The following is a 14,391-nucleotide window of genomic DNA, read 5'->3' as shown; positions in this document are numbered from 1 at the left end:
GGATTGTTTCAAACTCGACTCACATCACTCCTAATTTTCCACATCTCCTAGTTGGAAGCTATGACTTTGAGAGTATTAAAATTCCTAATAAAACAATTAGAAAGATGTTTGATGACATCACACACCCTTTATTGTCTTTTTGAAACTCCATCAAACAAAGTTTCTCCAAAGATATTATATATTCTTTGCCCTCTAAATACTTAAAATTTCCCATAAATCCAAAAGCAAAAGAAATCCATTTTAAAATTTTAAATGGTATGTATCCGTCTGGTGAACTATCACGACAGAGATTTGGTTTTGAAACAAATAAATGTATGTTTTGTGATGATATTGAAACCTCTGATCATTTATTTTTTCAATGTATGCTATGTATGCAATGTATACATGACTGGCTGCACACAAAGATCCGAGTCGAACCCTTTTCTCAAAAGGACATTATTTATGGTGTTGTTATGAACAGTAATGAATGGGACTTTCTGGTAAACAATATACTAATCCTTTGAAAATTTTACATACACAAATGTAAATATACGAATGTGAAACCTAGATTTAATGTGTTTCATAACAAGTTTCTTTCCTTAACCAAAGCCCTTAACATAATAAAAGGTAAAAATGCAATGAAACTTTTCAGTTTATTCGAAAAATATGATCTACGACAAAAAGCCCTAGCTCACTTTTTATTTTACTTTATTTATTTCATGGATATTTTATTTTCTCATGTAGATTTTCTCTTTTGCTTTCTTCCTATATACCTGCTCATTTAAAATGTAAAAATTATGTAAGCCATGTTATTTGTAAATGTTTTTTTTTTAAAATAAAGTAAAAAAAAAAATTTTTTAAATTAATACTTGTGTTATCAATACGCGGAGGACAGTTTGTGGTACTGTGAGTGGCAACTTTTTTTTTTTTTTTTTTTTTTTTAACTTCTCTCCTTATTGAATTATTGTATCCTTACGTATCCGGCCAGTAAAAATAAAATATCTGAAATTAAACTATTTATAAGTTAAATAAATTAAAGTGCATTAACTGTAAATGATTAAAAAAAACAAAACAATAAATAACAATAACATAGAAATTGTATTCCATTTAAATGAGTACCTGAAGTTCTAGTCGGCTTAATTTGCACAATCTTATTCATCCTAGGAGCTTATTTATTTATTTATTATTTATTTATTTTATTTTATCATGTTTTTATTTATTTATCTATTTCTTTATTTTGCAGATTTTAAACTACTATATTTCAGGGATTTACAATTTAAACCTAATAAGCAACTTAACCGTAAGCATTTAAAACAAACAAAAAAGCTATGACTGTTTTAGTCGAGATAAACTTTTTTGTTTGGCACACTTCATCAGATTTAAATTGTGTTGTTGTGATGTTCTTGTTTGATGTTACCCTGTTTGTGAGTGTTACTTGTTTTTGTATGTTTGCTTATGTACAGCATGTGGAAGCAAAATTCTCTGTAGAGAACAACAAAGAATAAATCTTCATCTGAATCTGAGGTATTTTGGTGCACTAATCTAGACAACAGCACAGTGTGTAAGTTGAAACCCTCCGAGCCTGTGAGCAAGACAACAATCTGTGGGCTCCTCCCACTCCAGGGAACATAAGGTCACTTGCTTCCCAGATCATTTCCTCCGTTTTCACTAAGTCTGTATCCAGCTCTCCTCCGAGACAAAGTCAACATGTTTTTCTCTGCCTTGTTTTCAGCAACCACCTGGACTTTGCTTGCTCTGGTTTTCACCCTGCTGTTACTGTGAGTAGTTTAACACAGTTTTCACCATTGTTTTGTTAATTCTGAGGCTCATATTCTGCCCTGCCATAACGATTGTTTACTAAGCTGTTGCAATATTTAATATCACTCTTTATTTTTTACATTTTAGGTATGGCATTTGGCCATATAGGTTTTTCAAAAAGCTGGGAATATCTGGGCCAACACCCCTTCCTTTCATAGGAACACTGCTAAACGTCAAAAAGGTAGTAACACACATGAACAAACAGACCCTACATACTGTTACGTAAGGAATTGATTGATGTGAGGACTGAGAGTGAGCAAAGAGGGCGTTTATACTGTCCGTATGTGAAACCTTTGGGCACTCACTGCGTGACTTATCTGTTATCTTTTAACATTTAAACAATTCCCCACAGGGATTTCTTCGTTTTGACCATGAATGCCAAGCCAAGTATGGGGACGTGTGGGGGTGAGATGTTGCTTCATTTTTCAAAGCAAACTACTACAAATAACATCAGTGGTGGAGGAAGTAGGCCGATCCTTTACTGAAGTAAAACACACAATAGGAGCGGGGCCCCCTCCACATAATTTAGAGGGGTAAAGAGATGATGGGACAGGACAGAGGAAAATTCTGCCATGCAAATTTGTGTGTGTGTGTGTGTGTGTGTGTGTGTGTGTGTGTGTGTGTTGCTTTTTTCTGTTAGCTTTTCTTAAACCCTGGATGACAGACTGTATACTGTAGCCTGAAGTATTGCAAGACTAGATCCTTAAAATGGACTAGATCTTATTTGTTGTTTATCTCTTCCTTAAAATGCATCTTTATTTTTCATAAATAATCACTTTAGGACCTTTTGTAACATAAAAATCAGTTATATCAGATTGTAGTAAAATATTACCTTGACAAGTGGGATATAAAAATGAAAACTGACCTTTTGAAATGACTATTTTTATGGCATTTTAGAGCATGTACATATAAGATAGATATTTATAAGATATTTCTTTCCCTGTAGGAATGGGCTGATCAAAATATGTTAAATTCTGTCTTAAAGCTCACGTGGATGCTTCATATTTATTCACAAGCTCATACTTTATACTACCGTGTTGTTTTTGTGCAGGTTGTTTGATGGACGATTGCCGCTTTTAATGGTGGCGGACCCGGAGATTATTAAAACTGTGATGGTCAAGGAGTGCTACTCTGTGTTTACCAACCGCAGGGTGAGAGACTCATCTTCAATGACATCGTAACATTTTTAAAAAGTTACTTTATTTAACCCATATTAAAACAGGTCAGTCCCGTTGAGATCAACAATCTGTTTTACAAAGGCAACCTGGCCAAGACAGCTGCATACAGAAAGTTACAGACAAACAACAACACAATAAAAAAATTAAAAGATATACAGTAACATGTAGAAATATTAGAGCACCTGTGCACAATGACAAGAACCACCTGATTCATTTGTCCTTGTACTTATGCAAGCTTTAAAATCAGGCAGAGAGACCAGTTCACGTAGTTTCAAATCTTTTTGAAGGAACAGACAACAAAACTAAGTCTTGAGATCTCAGACTGCAGCTACAGTCAGACCTCTGTTCAATCAAAGTACAAATGTACAAAGAGATATTTCCCAGTATGGCATAATAAATGAACAACTGAGCCTTCGAAAGATGATTATCAACCTGAGGTTTTAAAGGCAGGGAGTCAACAAGCCAAATACCAAAATATCTGTAACAAGTTGCAACCTCTAACTTCTTCACATGTGTGTTCACAGGCTTCTTCCTGGCATTTGAGAAATGCATAACCTTAGTTTAATCAGCATTCAAAATCAGCTTTGGTTGTGAAAGCTGAATCTGAGTCACATTAGAGTCAGCCTGCAATTTGGCCACAGCGTCTGTGATGGATGAGCAAGCACAATGTATCACTGTGTCATCGGCATAAAGATGAAAATTGGCACCAACCAAATTTTGACAAAGACAGGTTGACATGTTGTCTAGTTTCTAGTAATTTATGTCTTTGTGTTTACTATTTATCAAATTTCCTTGCAGCACTCTGCAGGGAAGGTGTGATATATTACAACACAAAAATGGATAGATACTTATGTCATGCCAGATGACTGAACGTTCATTGACTAATATGGTAGCAGATGAAATTTGTTGTTCGGTCTGAGAACTGACAAAACTTTAACACTCAGTGTACTCATGTCCACAGGACACTATTGAAGCAGGACCTTTGGCTGATTCAGTTTCAGCCGTTAAAGATGAAAGATGGAAAAGATTACGTAGCACTTTGTCACCATGCTTCACCAGTGGACGATTGAAACAGGTCAGTTACAAGCTCACGAACCACTTCTGCAATCTGCTTCCTTTGACCTAGTGCAGCGATACAAACTTATGTGTCTTCTATCTGTGTATGTCTACATATGTGTCTATGGTCGGTCTATGTAGACCCTCTGTTGCCACTGATGATAGAAATAAATATGCATAGTACATAATCAATATTTAACAATTCTCCTTTATTGAAGGTTTTTCCCATCGTTGCTCGCTATGCAGACCGATTGGTTGAAAAACTTGGGCGAACAAATTTGGATGAACCCCTCAGTGTCAAACAGTATGTTGTTAATCTGTTATACACCAGCATATCGCCCATTCAGAACCCAATCATGTTCCAAACACACACACACACAAAAATACATAAAGTGATGCTTTAAATCACAATGCATGTATATTTTGCATTTTGATCATCATCACGATTCAAAATTAATTTCTGAAGTATCTCCATAAAACAGTATGTTGAAACCCCCCCTGAGATTAATATTCTGTGGAAATAATCAATAAGATGCATTATACGATGATGGTATAATTAGAAAATCAAATTAGAACAGTGTTTCCTTGTTTAAACAGTATTCTCCCTTTCCACTTTTTGGTGACACTCAGATCATCTGTCCATTTCAAAGGAGGGATATTTCTGAGAAAAAAGTAAAAGCTATAAATATTTCATATGATTCTTTGACATGTATAAGTAATAGAACATCTCATGTTTGGTTTAAACACATTTTAAACACAAATTAAGTACTGAAAAATAGGATTAATGGGTTAAAACATGCCTTGCTATTTTCCTTGCCTCACAGTCAGCTATGCTTGTTAACAAAGGGAGCGTGGCTCTACTGCAGTCCACTTTAGATGATGTGGTACACTGTGGTTTATAGACGCCCCATCACATAAGTCTGGAGGCACATTACAGTGATAACATTCTACAAAAGAAAAGTTATATCCGTTGTAATGGACGGGGGATCTGAACAAATAAAAAAAATGGTAGCACTTTATCTATGTTAGTTTCTAATGGAAAACCACCCATCTTTTTTCTAGACTGGTGGCGCCTTACAGTTTAGATGTTGTGACCAGCGCATCTTTCAGTGTTGAGGCAAACTCCATCAACGATCCAGATGACCCCTTCAATGTTCACATCAAGAATGTTATTAACTTAAGATTTTGGCTTTTCTTTGCAATAAGTACGTACTTCTTTGTTCTTCTGTTATAGCGAAGATCATTTAATTGTGTCAGGTTTTTTTATTATCCCTAGCATACTAATTTTAGTAAACAGCCCTTTGGTCTCCTTTCAGTGATCTTTCCATTTGGTGCCCGTCTGATGAAGCTGCTGGATATTGACATCATGCCCAGATCCAGTGTGGATTACCTCTACGACGTCATCAAGAAATTTAAAGATGAGCACCGAGGAGAAGAATCTGTAAACATGCCTTCCTAGTGAAAAAAGTTGCAGAAAATTAAAGGAACAGCTTGACATTTTGGGCTCATTTACTTTTTTGTCAAAAGTTAAATGAGAAGATCCATACCGCTCTCCAATGTGTGTTGAATGTTCTCTGTGTTGATCTAGGTGCGAGCTGACTTCCTGCAGGTGATGGTTCAGAACGAGATACCAGAAACGGACATAAAGAGCGAACACAACCAGCCAAGCAAAGGTGTGTTTGCTCCACAGTGGTCTTTTAACCTGCCTTTTATTAAGCGAATGATCATCAACAATAATACCCTCTAACCAACAAATAAAGTTTTTTTTCTAGTTGAACTTTTAATTTGATTTTATTGCAGGTTTGACTGAGCGTGAGATCCTCGCCCAAGCCCTCATGTTTATCTTTGGTGGCTATGACACCACCAGCACCACTCTCACTAACATCCTTTACAATCTGGCCATCAACCCTGACGCATTGCAGAAGTTGCACGAAGAAATTGATGCCAACATACCGAAAGATGTACAGTAACTGCTATTTGTGATAACCTTTTCGAGAGCTGACATCATGTTTCATTCTAACCCTCATCTGTTAAACTTTGTATTTGATTCCCCCTTTATTTCTTCCCTTTAGGCTCCCGTTTCATACGACGACGTGGTCGGTCTCGAGTACCTGGACCAGGTTATTTGTGAGTCACAGCGTTTGCTTCCCATTGCACCTCGCCTTGATAGGATGTGCAAGAAAACTGTCCAGGTACACGGCCTCACCATCCCTGAAGGAACCCTGGTTGGGATTCCTGTGCACATGTTACACATGGACCCACGCTTTTGGAGCTCACCTGAGCTTTTCAGGCCAGAGAGGTAAATGTACACTGCACTAAGCTCTCATTCTTTACATTTAAGCTGCAGGAGGTAGATTTATTTTGGTTTCATTGTGCAAAAATCCTATAATCAACTTAAAGTGGACTGAGAGAAAACTAGATATCTGCACCTCCTCTTGGCGCTGTTTTTACAGCTTAAGAAAATCTAGTCCATGATGGGAGACTTTGACCAATCACAGGTCATTTCAGAGAGAGGGCATTTAATTGGCAGCTGCACGTGCATGCAGGTGCACATGCAACTGCCAACTGAAGGTCCATCTCCCTAGCTGCTGCCCACTCTACTTCAGGAAAGCAGTCTATGGTGGCAAGGAGTGAAGGCGGAGGGCCCGTGGGATGGCTTAGCTACCTAATTTTTGTCTCATTTGTGGTCTGATAAGCAGAGAGAGAGCAGACCTTTTATTGCTACTCCAGCTTTAATGATTTGTATCTGTGTGCCCATCTGTATGTGTAGGTTCAGTAAAGACAGTGGGGAGGATGTGAACCTGTACGCCTACATGCCGTTTGGGCTCGGCCCTCGTAACTGCATTGGGATGCGCTACGCTGTTCTCACCTTGAAGATGGTTCTCATTCGTCTCCTGCAGAGTTACACTGTGGAAACATGCAAAGACACCGTGGTAAGAAATAGCACTCCACACACACTCACACTGTCACACTCTTCTGCTGTCATGTATCTGATTTTACATCTGTTTCTTCCTTTAGATCCCGCTGGAGTTTGACTGGAAGTTCCAGCCGAACACGCCAATAAAACTCCAGTTTGTTCGCAGACAACAGTAGTCCAAAGGGAGCATCTCCAAATATACCTTGCTTTTGAATTCCTACAAATTCCGTTGTTTTTTTAAAGTGTGGTAACTGCTGACAGGATGGCATTTAAAGTTTGTACATTTTGTGTTTATACTATGAAACTCATACTCAGCACTTAGTTCAACACACCTTGAACATCTGATTGTTCTTGATGAATCAAATTCATTCATTAATTTTCCATCACTGCTTATCCTGTTGGCGGTCGCGCAGTGGCTGGAGCCTATCCCAGCCGACAATGGGTGAGAGGCGGGGTTCACCCTGGACAGGTCCCCAGACTATCACAGGGCTGACACATAGAGACAGACAACCATTGACACTCACATTCACACCTATGGCCAATTTAGAGTCACTAATTAACCTGCATGTCTTTGGACTGTGGGAGGAAGCTGGAGTACCTGGAGAAAACCCACGCTGACATTGGGGGGCGCGTGCAGGCTCTGAACAGAGAGGCTCCTCCTCCCTGGGTTCGAGCCAGGAATCTTCTAGCTGTGAGGCAACAATGCTGTCCACTTCATCACTGTGCCACCACCACTGTGCTGCCTTGTATCATAATGTAAAGAACATTTTCTTATCTTTTTATGGTGAATTTACATGATGGTGTTAAGTACTCACCTATTGTATTTCCTACAAGACTCATTTACAACTGAAACAAGAGACATTTTTGTAAGTGGCAGATTAAAGAATATCCAGTAAACTCCAAGCACCCATTTTGTGTGATCTCATTTTGCATTAACTTTGCCCCTCTTCATTTTTTTAAATCTCTTAAGTATTTTTAGATGTTTAAGACAAAACATAAACACCATAGAGAATACTGTGCGGGGGCACACCAGATAAGTATTCATGAGTCAACCTGTTAAATGTCCTTTTATTGGCCAGACTTTAACGGTGAAGCTGCGTCCATGTCTTCTGAAATAAAGACAGTCCATTTCTGAGGAATATTGCTCCTCCAGACCTTAGAGAAAAAGTCATCTTTTCCATTATAAAGATCTCCTTGATTATGTCCATCCATTGTTTAAGGCCTGAAGTGTCAGATTGGTACCAGTTCTTTGCAATCGCTTTCTTGCTGCCAATAAACAGTATTTTACACAAATACCAATATTTGTTGTGATTGTGATCTTTGTAGTGATGTGTGACACTGGTGTCCAGGGCAGGCCAAGTTAATATTTTGTACAAGGCATTACTTGGAAAGCTACCCCTCTACCTCACTTCTCGATCAAAATCAAATCCATCTCTCATTACACAGACATGATTTTCTGCATATTACTGTTTTTACTGTTGTTGCTGTTATGTATCCGTCCTTTATGGCAGACTCAATTTAATTATTTAACTTTTTTGTCTTTTAACTGTTTTTTATTGCTGTTTATAATTCTTGATAGACATTGCTGCTACTTACTTGTTTTTATGGAGTTTTTGCATTACTTTATTGCAATTATATATTTGTATCCTTATAGCCCATTGAATGATAATTCAGGGCATTACTGTAAATGAGCAAAATGCTGAGTCCATTTTACCTGTGCTTCTAGTTTAGTTTTCCAAAATGAAGTTCGTGAAACTGAATGAAATCCTCAGTAACATGAAACAAAAACCATCTAAGCTACTGCAGAGTTAGCCAGTTAGCTTGCTCAGTAGGTTGGCTACACTACCAAGTAAGCTTACCAACAATCTAGAATATTAGCGAGTTAGCTTGCTAACCACATAAGCTATGCTAATGTGTAAGCTTGCCAGTAGGCCAAAATATTGTTCACTAACTTTAAGAGTAAGGATAATGTTACACATTTTGATACATTTTCCCTTCCTTTTTAATTGCCTTTTTAAAATTATTTTTATTTGACAGTGTGGTCCTGGATCAACACAAACACTGCAATCTTGCAAAAAAGTTTGTGATAGGCTGTAAAAAAGGAGGGGAAATGTGTTAATAGCAGGTATTTGCAACTGAAAAATGATAATACTCTTCGTTACTTAACAATATTCTAGTCTATTCTATAAGCTCACTTATTGGTATAGTCTTCCTAGTTAGCAAGCTAACTCGCTAATATTCCAGCCTATTGGCAAGCTTATTCATTAGCATAGCCTTCTTAGTTAGCAAGCTAACATGCTAATATACCAGCCTATTGGCAAGCTTATTCCATTGGCATAGCCTTCTTAGTTGGAAAGCTAACTCACTAAAATTCTACCCTATTGGCAAGCTTATTCGTTAGCATAGCCTTCTTAGTTTTCAAGCTAAGTCCCTAATATTCTAGCCTATTGGCAGGCTTATTCCATTAGCATAGCCTTCCTAGTTAGCAATCGAATTTGCTTATTTTCCAGCCTACTGGCAGGCATTTTCATTAACATAGCCTTCCAAGTTAGCAAGCTAACTCTACAATATTCTAGCCTATTGGCAAGTTTACTCGCTAATATTCCTGCATATTGGCAGGCTTATTCCATTAGTATAGTTTTCCTGGTTAGTAATCTAACTCGCTTATTTTCCAGCCTACTGGCAAGCTTAATCCATTAGCATAGCCTTCCAAGTTAGCAAGCTAACTCGCCAATTTTCTAGCCTATTGGCAAGTTGACTCATTAGTTTACGCGCTAATATTCCAGTCTATTGGCAAGCTTACTCGTTAGTATAGTCTTCCTAGTTAACAAGCTAGCTCGCTAATATTCTAGACTGTTGGTAAGCTTATTTGGTAGTATAGCCAGCCTACATGGCAAGCTAATGCTCTACCCCTGCAGTAGCCGATAAGGTTTTTGTTTAATGTTACTGGGGATTTTGTTCAGTTTTACAAACTTCATTTTGGAAAACTAGCTCTGAAGAAGCACAACAAACAATTTTGAAAGAAGCACAGGAGCAGCACACTGATGATGTCAGAGGGCTGTGATTGGTTGATTGCAATGTTGGTCCAGGAATGCCATGTGGGATGTTGATCCAGCAGCAGGTTGCACATACTAAAATAGCTGCCTTTCTTTATTTTTTAAGAATAATTTTTTTTTTTATATGCAAAATCCCTGTTTATTTCAATGGTTTTCCATTACAATAGACTTTTTCAAGTACAAAGATGTTTTGTTTCTTCTGCTTTGAGAGAAATCAGATTAACTAGCCGAGCTGGAGCAGGCAGAGTGTTAATGGTCAAAGGCACCAGCTGGACAACTCCAATAGAAACACAACCTGTAGCTCCACCCAAGTAGATCATAATAACCAGCAGCCACTGGTCAATTCTGTGTAACAAAACACCATAAATGTCCTCCTGGAGCTCCACTCTGTGGGCTCCTCCCACTGCTGTGCAGTTAAAGTCACCTGTTCCTCAACACATTTCCACATTATCTATGTAGTGCATATCCAGCTCTGGGCAAAGCCAAGATGTTTGTCTTTGCCTTGTTTTCAGCGACCACCTGGACTTTGCTGGCTCTCTTTATTTCCCTGCTGTTTCTGTGAGTAGTTTCTGTAACTGTCAAAGTAATACCAGGTTGTCAGTTCTGTAATTTTTGTTATGATTGCTCGTTAATCTCTTGCAATATGTAATGTTACTTTTTTTTGTGTTTGTTTTGATTATAGGTATGGAATTTGGCCATATAGGTATTTCAAAAAACTGGGAATACCCGGACCAAGACCTCTGCCTTTTATTGGAACAAGTCTAAACTTCAAAAGGGTAAGGTACACGCAAAACTGTTATTTGGATTGCCCAGAGCAATATCAGCGCTAACCAACATTGGATGTATAAAGGATTTTACACCCTCCCATATACAGTAGATGCAGGGTTTAGAAAGTGGGCAGAACATGGACTCACTCATTTACATCAACTCTAATGACAGCAGCCTTGAGTCATTTGAACAGTTAAGGGAGGACTATATGCTTCCTAAAACAGACTTCTTTAGATATTTACAATTAAGGAATTTTCTAACAAAAAATAAGGAGTGGAATGAAGTTTTGAAGCCCACCCCAACAGATGAGGGCTAATGAAAAGGTCTATGGGTCGACCCTTAAATGGGATCAAGTACAACAATTTACTTCCTGACTTAAATCACTGACAATATGTGTTTACATGATACATGAATGAAATCACAAGTGCTGCTTATGTAAACGTGTGAGGTGAACTGCAGCCTGATGAGATAAGTCAGAATGCCTCACCAAAAATCAGAAGCTCCTGAATGAAAAGCCACAGTACAGAGAGAGCAAGACAATGACATGAGCAGAGAGGCGATAGCCAAATATCTGGCACAAAAAAAAGTGAAGAAGCAGCAGTTATGACAGGCAGAGCTGAAGGTGAGAAGTGAGGCACAGTCATTTTTAGCAAATAAAACCTGCTGTATCGGCTCAGTTTTAAAGCCACAGTGAAGACACTGGTATCATATCAAGGTAGAGGACCTCAGGCATCCATTGGTACCAACCTTGTTATGCTATCTTGTCAGAGAGGGGAGCAAATAATGCTCCCAAGTTCCACTACATTTTGGCGAGGGAAAAAAAAATATTGTTATACATCCATTTTTGTAACCGTTTATCCTCTTGAGGGTCGTGGGGGGCTGGAGCCTATCCCAGCTGACATTGGGTGAGTGGTGGGGTACACCCTGGACAGGTCGCCAGACTATCACAGGGCTGGCACATAGAGACAGACAACCATTCACACTCACATTCACACCTAAGGGCAATTTAGAGTCACCAATTCAATTAACCTTTGGATTGTGAGAAGAAGCCAGGGTACCCAGAAAAAGCCCACGCTGAAAAAATCAGGGGAGTGGAGAACATGCAAAGTCCCCACTGAGGGGTTCACCCTGGGTTTGAACCAGGAACCCTCTCACTGTGAAGCAACAGTGCTAACCACTGCACCACCATGGTGCTATTTCTTATAAATGGTGCAACCTGGGGTTCCTAAACAGTCTTGAAATTGGGTATGACTGGAAAACTGAGACTTGTATGACTTGTATGACATGTACTCTTTACACTATTTCAGTTCTGCACACAATTTGACTGATATTTAAACAAAGTAGCCTCAAGATTGATTTAATAAAAACATATACATATTTGTTCACTCCTGATTTGATCTTAAGAGTTAATAACCTTGCAGTAATTTCCTCAATCAATGTTTGATTTCACTTTTCTCTAATCATTCATTGGAGGGTATTTTTGGCTCAGGATACACGTGACTACTTCTGCTTTTCAAAATAGGAAAACAAGGATGTAACAGTCGATACAAATACAAGTAGATGCAAAACACATGTGGAAATGTGATTAATTTGATTATATTTGCACATGAGGGGCCCCACTTTTGAAAATGTTGTCCCCCAGCTGCCCTGTGGCCCTCGTTATATGACTCATCATTTAAAGATTCAAGGTGTAGGATTTAGGAGGGAGCACGCTATATTTGCAGAAATGGTATAGAATATTCATAACTGTGTTTTCATTACTTTATAATCACCTAAAAATAAAAATGGTTGTGTTTTTGTTACCTTTGAACAAGGGTTTATATCTACATACAGAGAGGGTCTCATCCATGCAGTCCGCCATTTTGTTTCTACAGTAGCCCACATCGAACAAACCAAACACTGGCTCTAGATAGGACCATTTGTGGTTTCATGTATTTGCGTCAGCCATCGTAGTTCTCCTACACGCTTGGCACACGGGGGAAGTTTTAGTTCTGCAAATTGACCGCTAGGTGCCACTAAATCTAACACACTAGACCTCCAATGTCAGTACCTGTTGGAAGCTCTGTGGTCCCTTTAACCTTTAACACTTCAACACCATTTTCTTGTAGGGATTTCTGTCTTTTGACCGTGAGTGCCAAGCCAAGTATGGGGACGTCTGGGGGTGAGTCTGTTGTTTCATCTTACACACAACCACCACAGATGACATCAGTGTTGGAAGACGTACTAGGATCCTTTACTCAGAGGGGCCATGAGATGATTAATGGGATGAAAAAAATGCAACAATAGCTTGTACCTATTCATTTATTTTACTTTTTTCCAAATGTATACCGTAGCTTGAAGTATTTCAAGACTAGATTTTTGAAAACAGTCTCAAAGTTATTTCTTGTTTTTCTGCTCCTGAAGAGTTATCTTATTTTTTTGTAAATGTCATTTGTCATTTTTGGACCTTTTGTGAGATAAAAATCAGTTATATCACATTTTATTGAAATATTACCTTGACAAGTAGGGTATAAAAATGAAGAAATTATCTTTTGGAATCATGACTGTTTTTTATGGCATTTTACAGCAAGCACATATCAGTAGATCATTTAAGTTTGTCAGCTGTGAATAGCCTGGTGTTTATTTTGAAAGGATACCTTGCTACAAAAAGATAAAGATATTACTCTCTTTGTAGGATGGGCCAAAACTTTGATCGACATAACTTAATTCTGTCTTTAAGCTCACACTTTATGCTGCGATGTTGTTTTTGTGCAGGTTGTTTGATGCACGATCACCAGTTTTGATGGTGTCAGACCCTGAGATGATTAAAACTGTGATGGTGAAGGAGTGCTACTCTGCATTTACCAACCGCAGGGTGAGAGACCCATCTTCAATGACACAATAACATTTGCAGCCAGCTTTCTATAAATTTATGTCACTGTGTTTGCTATAAATCAAATTACACAACTCTGGGATGTCCCATGTAGCATTCTGCAGGGTAGGAGCAGCATGTAACAAAACGTTTTCCTCCAATAATGTAAGAATAACAAAAGTGGAAAGATACTTATGGTATGGCAAATGACACAGACCGATAGAAAATAATGTAGGAAGCAAACTGCAAAAGTCTTCTGTACACAATTTTAAACATTCAGTGTAACTGTTCTCGTGTCCACAGGAAAATATTGTGGGTGGACCTTTGGCCGATGGCATAACAGCCGTGAAGGATGAAAGATGGAAAAGAATACGGAGCACTTTATCACCGTGCTTCACCAGTGGACGACTGAAACAGGTCGGTTTTAAGCTAACTAACCACTTCTGCAGTCTGCTTCCTTTGACCTAGTGCAGCGGAACAAAAACATTTATCTGTGTCTGCAGTGCATGTCTACATACACTCACCAGCCACTTTATTAGGTACACCTGTTCAACAGCTCGTTAAGGATGGTCCAAAAAAGAGAAAATATCCAGTGAGCAGCAGTTCTCTGGGTGAAAATACCTTGTTGATGCCAGAGGTCAGAGGAGAATGGCCAGACTGCTTCAAGATGATAGAAAGGCAACAGGAAGTCAAATAACCACTGGTTACAACCAAGGTCTGCAGAAGACCATCTCTGAAGCAACAACACGTCCAACCTTGAAGCAGATG

The 14,391-nt window shown here is 38.5% G+C and overlaps 2 protein-coding genes across 3 annotated transcripts in view; both read left to right on the top strand.

Annotated features, from left to right (window-relative positions):
* The first annotated feature begins 1,604 nt into the window (after window positions 1–1,604).
* Window positions 1,605–14,391, top strand: part of LOC126406549 (cytochrome P450 3A40-like) — a 28,320-nt gene continuing 15,533 nt past the window's right edge. The window contains exons 1-13 of one of the 2 annotated variants that reach the window (XM_050070906.1): window positions 1,605–1,757; window positions 1,885–1,978; window positions 2,150–2,202; window positions 2,849–2,948; window positions 3,937–4,050; window positions 4,250–4,335; window positions 5,094–5,236; window positions 5,348–5,472; window positions 5,620–5,704; window positions 5,832–5,992; window positions 6,104–6,330; window positions 6,802–6,964; window positions 7,050–8,247. In XM_050070906.1, coding sequence (XP_049926863.1) covers window positions 1,687–1,757; window positions 1,885–1,978; window positions 2,150–2,202; window positions 2,849–2,948; window positions 3,937–4,050; window positions 4,250–4,335; window positions 5,094–5,236; window positions 5,348–5,472; window positions 5,620–5,704; window positions 5,832–5,992; window positions 6,104–6,330; window positions 6,802–6,964; window positions 7,050–7,124 — 1,497 coding nt within the window. In that variant the 5' untranslated portion in view covers window positions 1,605–1,686 and the 3' untranslated portion in view covers window positions 7,125–8,247. Of the gene's footprint in view, window positions 1,758–1,884; window positions 1,979–2,149; window positions 2,203–2,848; window positions 2,949–3,936; window positions 4,051–4,249; window positions 4,336–5,093; window positions 5,237–5,347; window positions 5,473–5,619; window positions 5,705–5,831; window positions 5,993–6,103; window positions 6,331–6,801; window positions 6,965–7,049; window positions 8,248–14,391 lie in introns of those variants that run through there. The other variant, XM_050070907.1, reaches the window with a different exon arrangement.
* Window positions 10,415–14,391, top strand: part of LOC126406551 (cytochrome P450 3A56-like) — a 7,536-nt gene continuing 3,559 nt past the window's right edge. The window contains exons 1-5 of the mRNA XM_050070908.1: window positions 10,415–10,562; window positions 10,687–10,780; window positions 12,881–12,933; window positions 13,527–13,626; window positions 13,927–14,040. Of these exons, the coding sequence (XP_049926865.1) occupies window positions 10,492–10,562; window positions 10,687–10,780; window positions 12,881–12,933; window positions 13,527–13,626; window positions 13,927–14,040 (432 nt within the window). The 5' untranslated portion in view covers window positions 10,415–10,491. The remainder of the gene's footprint in view (window positions 10,563–10,686; window positions 10,781–12,880; window positions 12,934–13,526; window positions 13,627–13,926; window positions 14,041–14,391) is intronic.

Source organism: Epinephelus moara, chromosome 19, assembly GCF_006386435.1.
Source record: "Epinephelus moara isolate mb chromosome 19, YSFRI_EMoa_1.0, whole genome shotgun sequence".
NCBI lineage: Eukaryota > Metazoa > Chordata > Actinopteri > Perciformes > Serranidae > Epinephelus > Epinephelus moara.
Note: the sequence above shows the minus strand (reverse complement) of the source record. Positions and strands in the feature narration are given on the sequence as shown.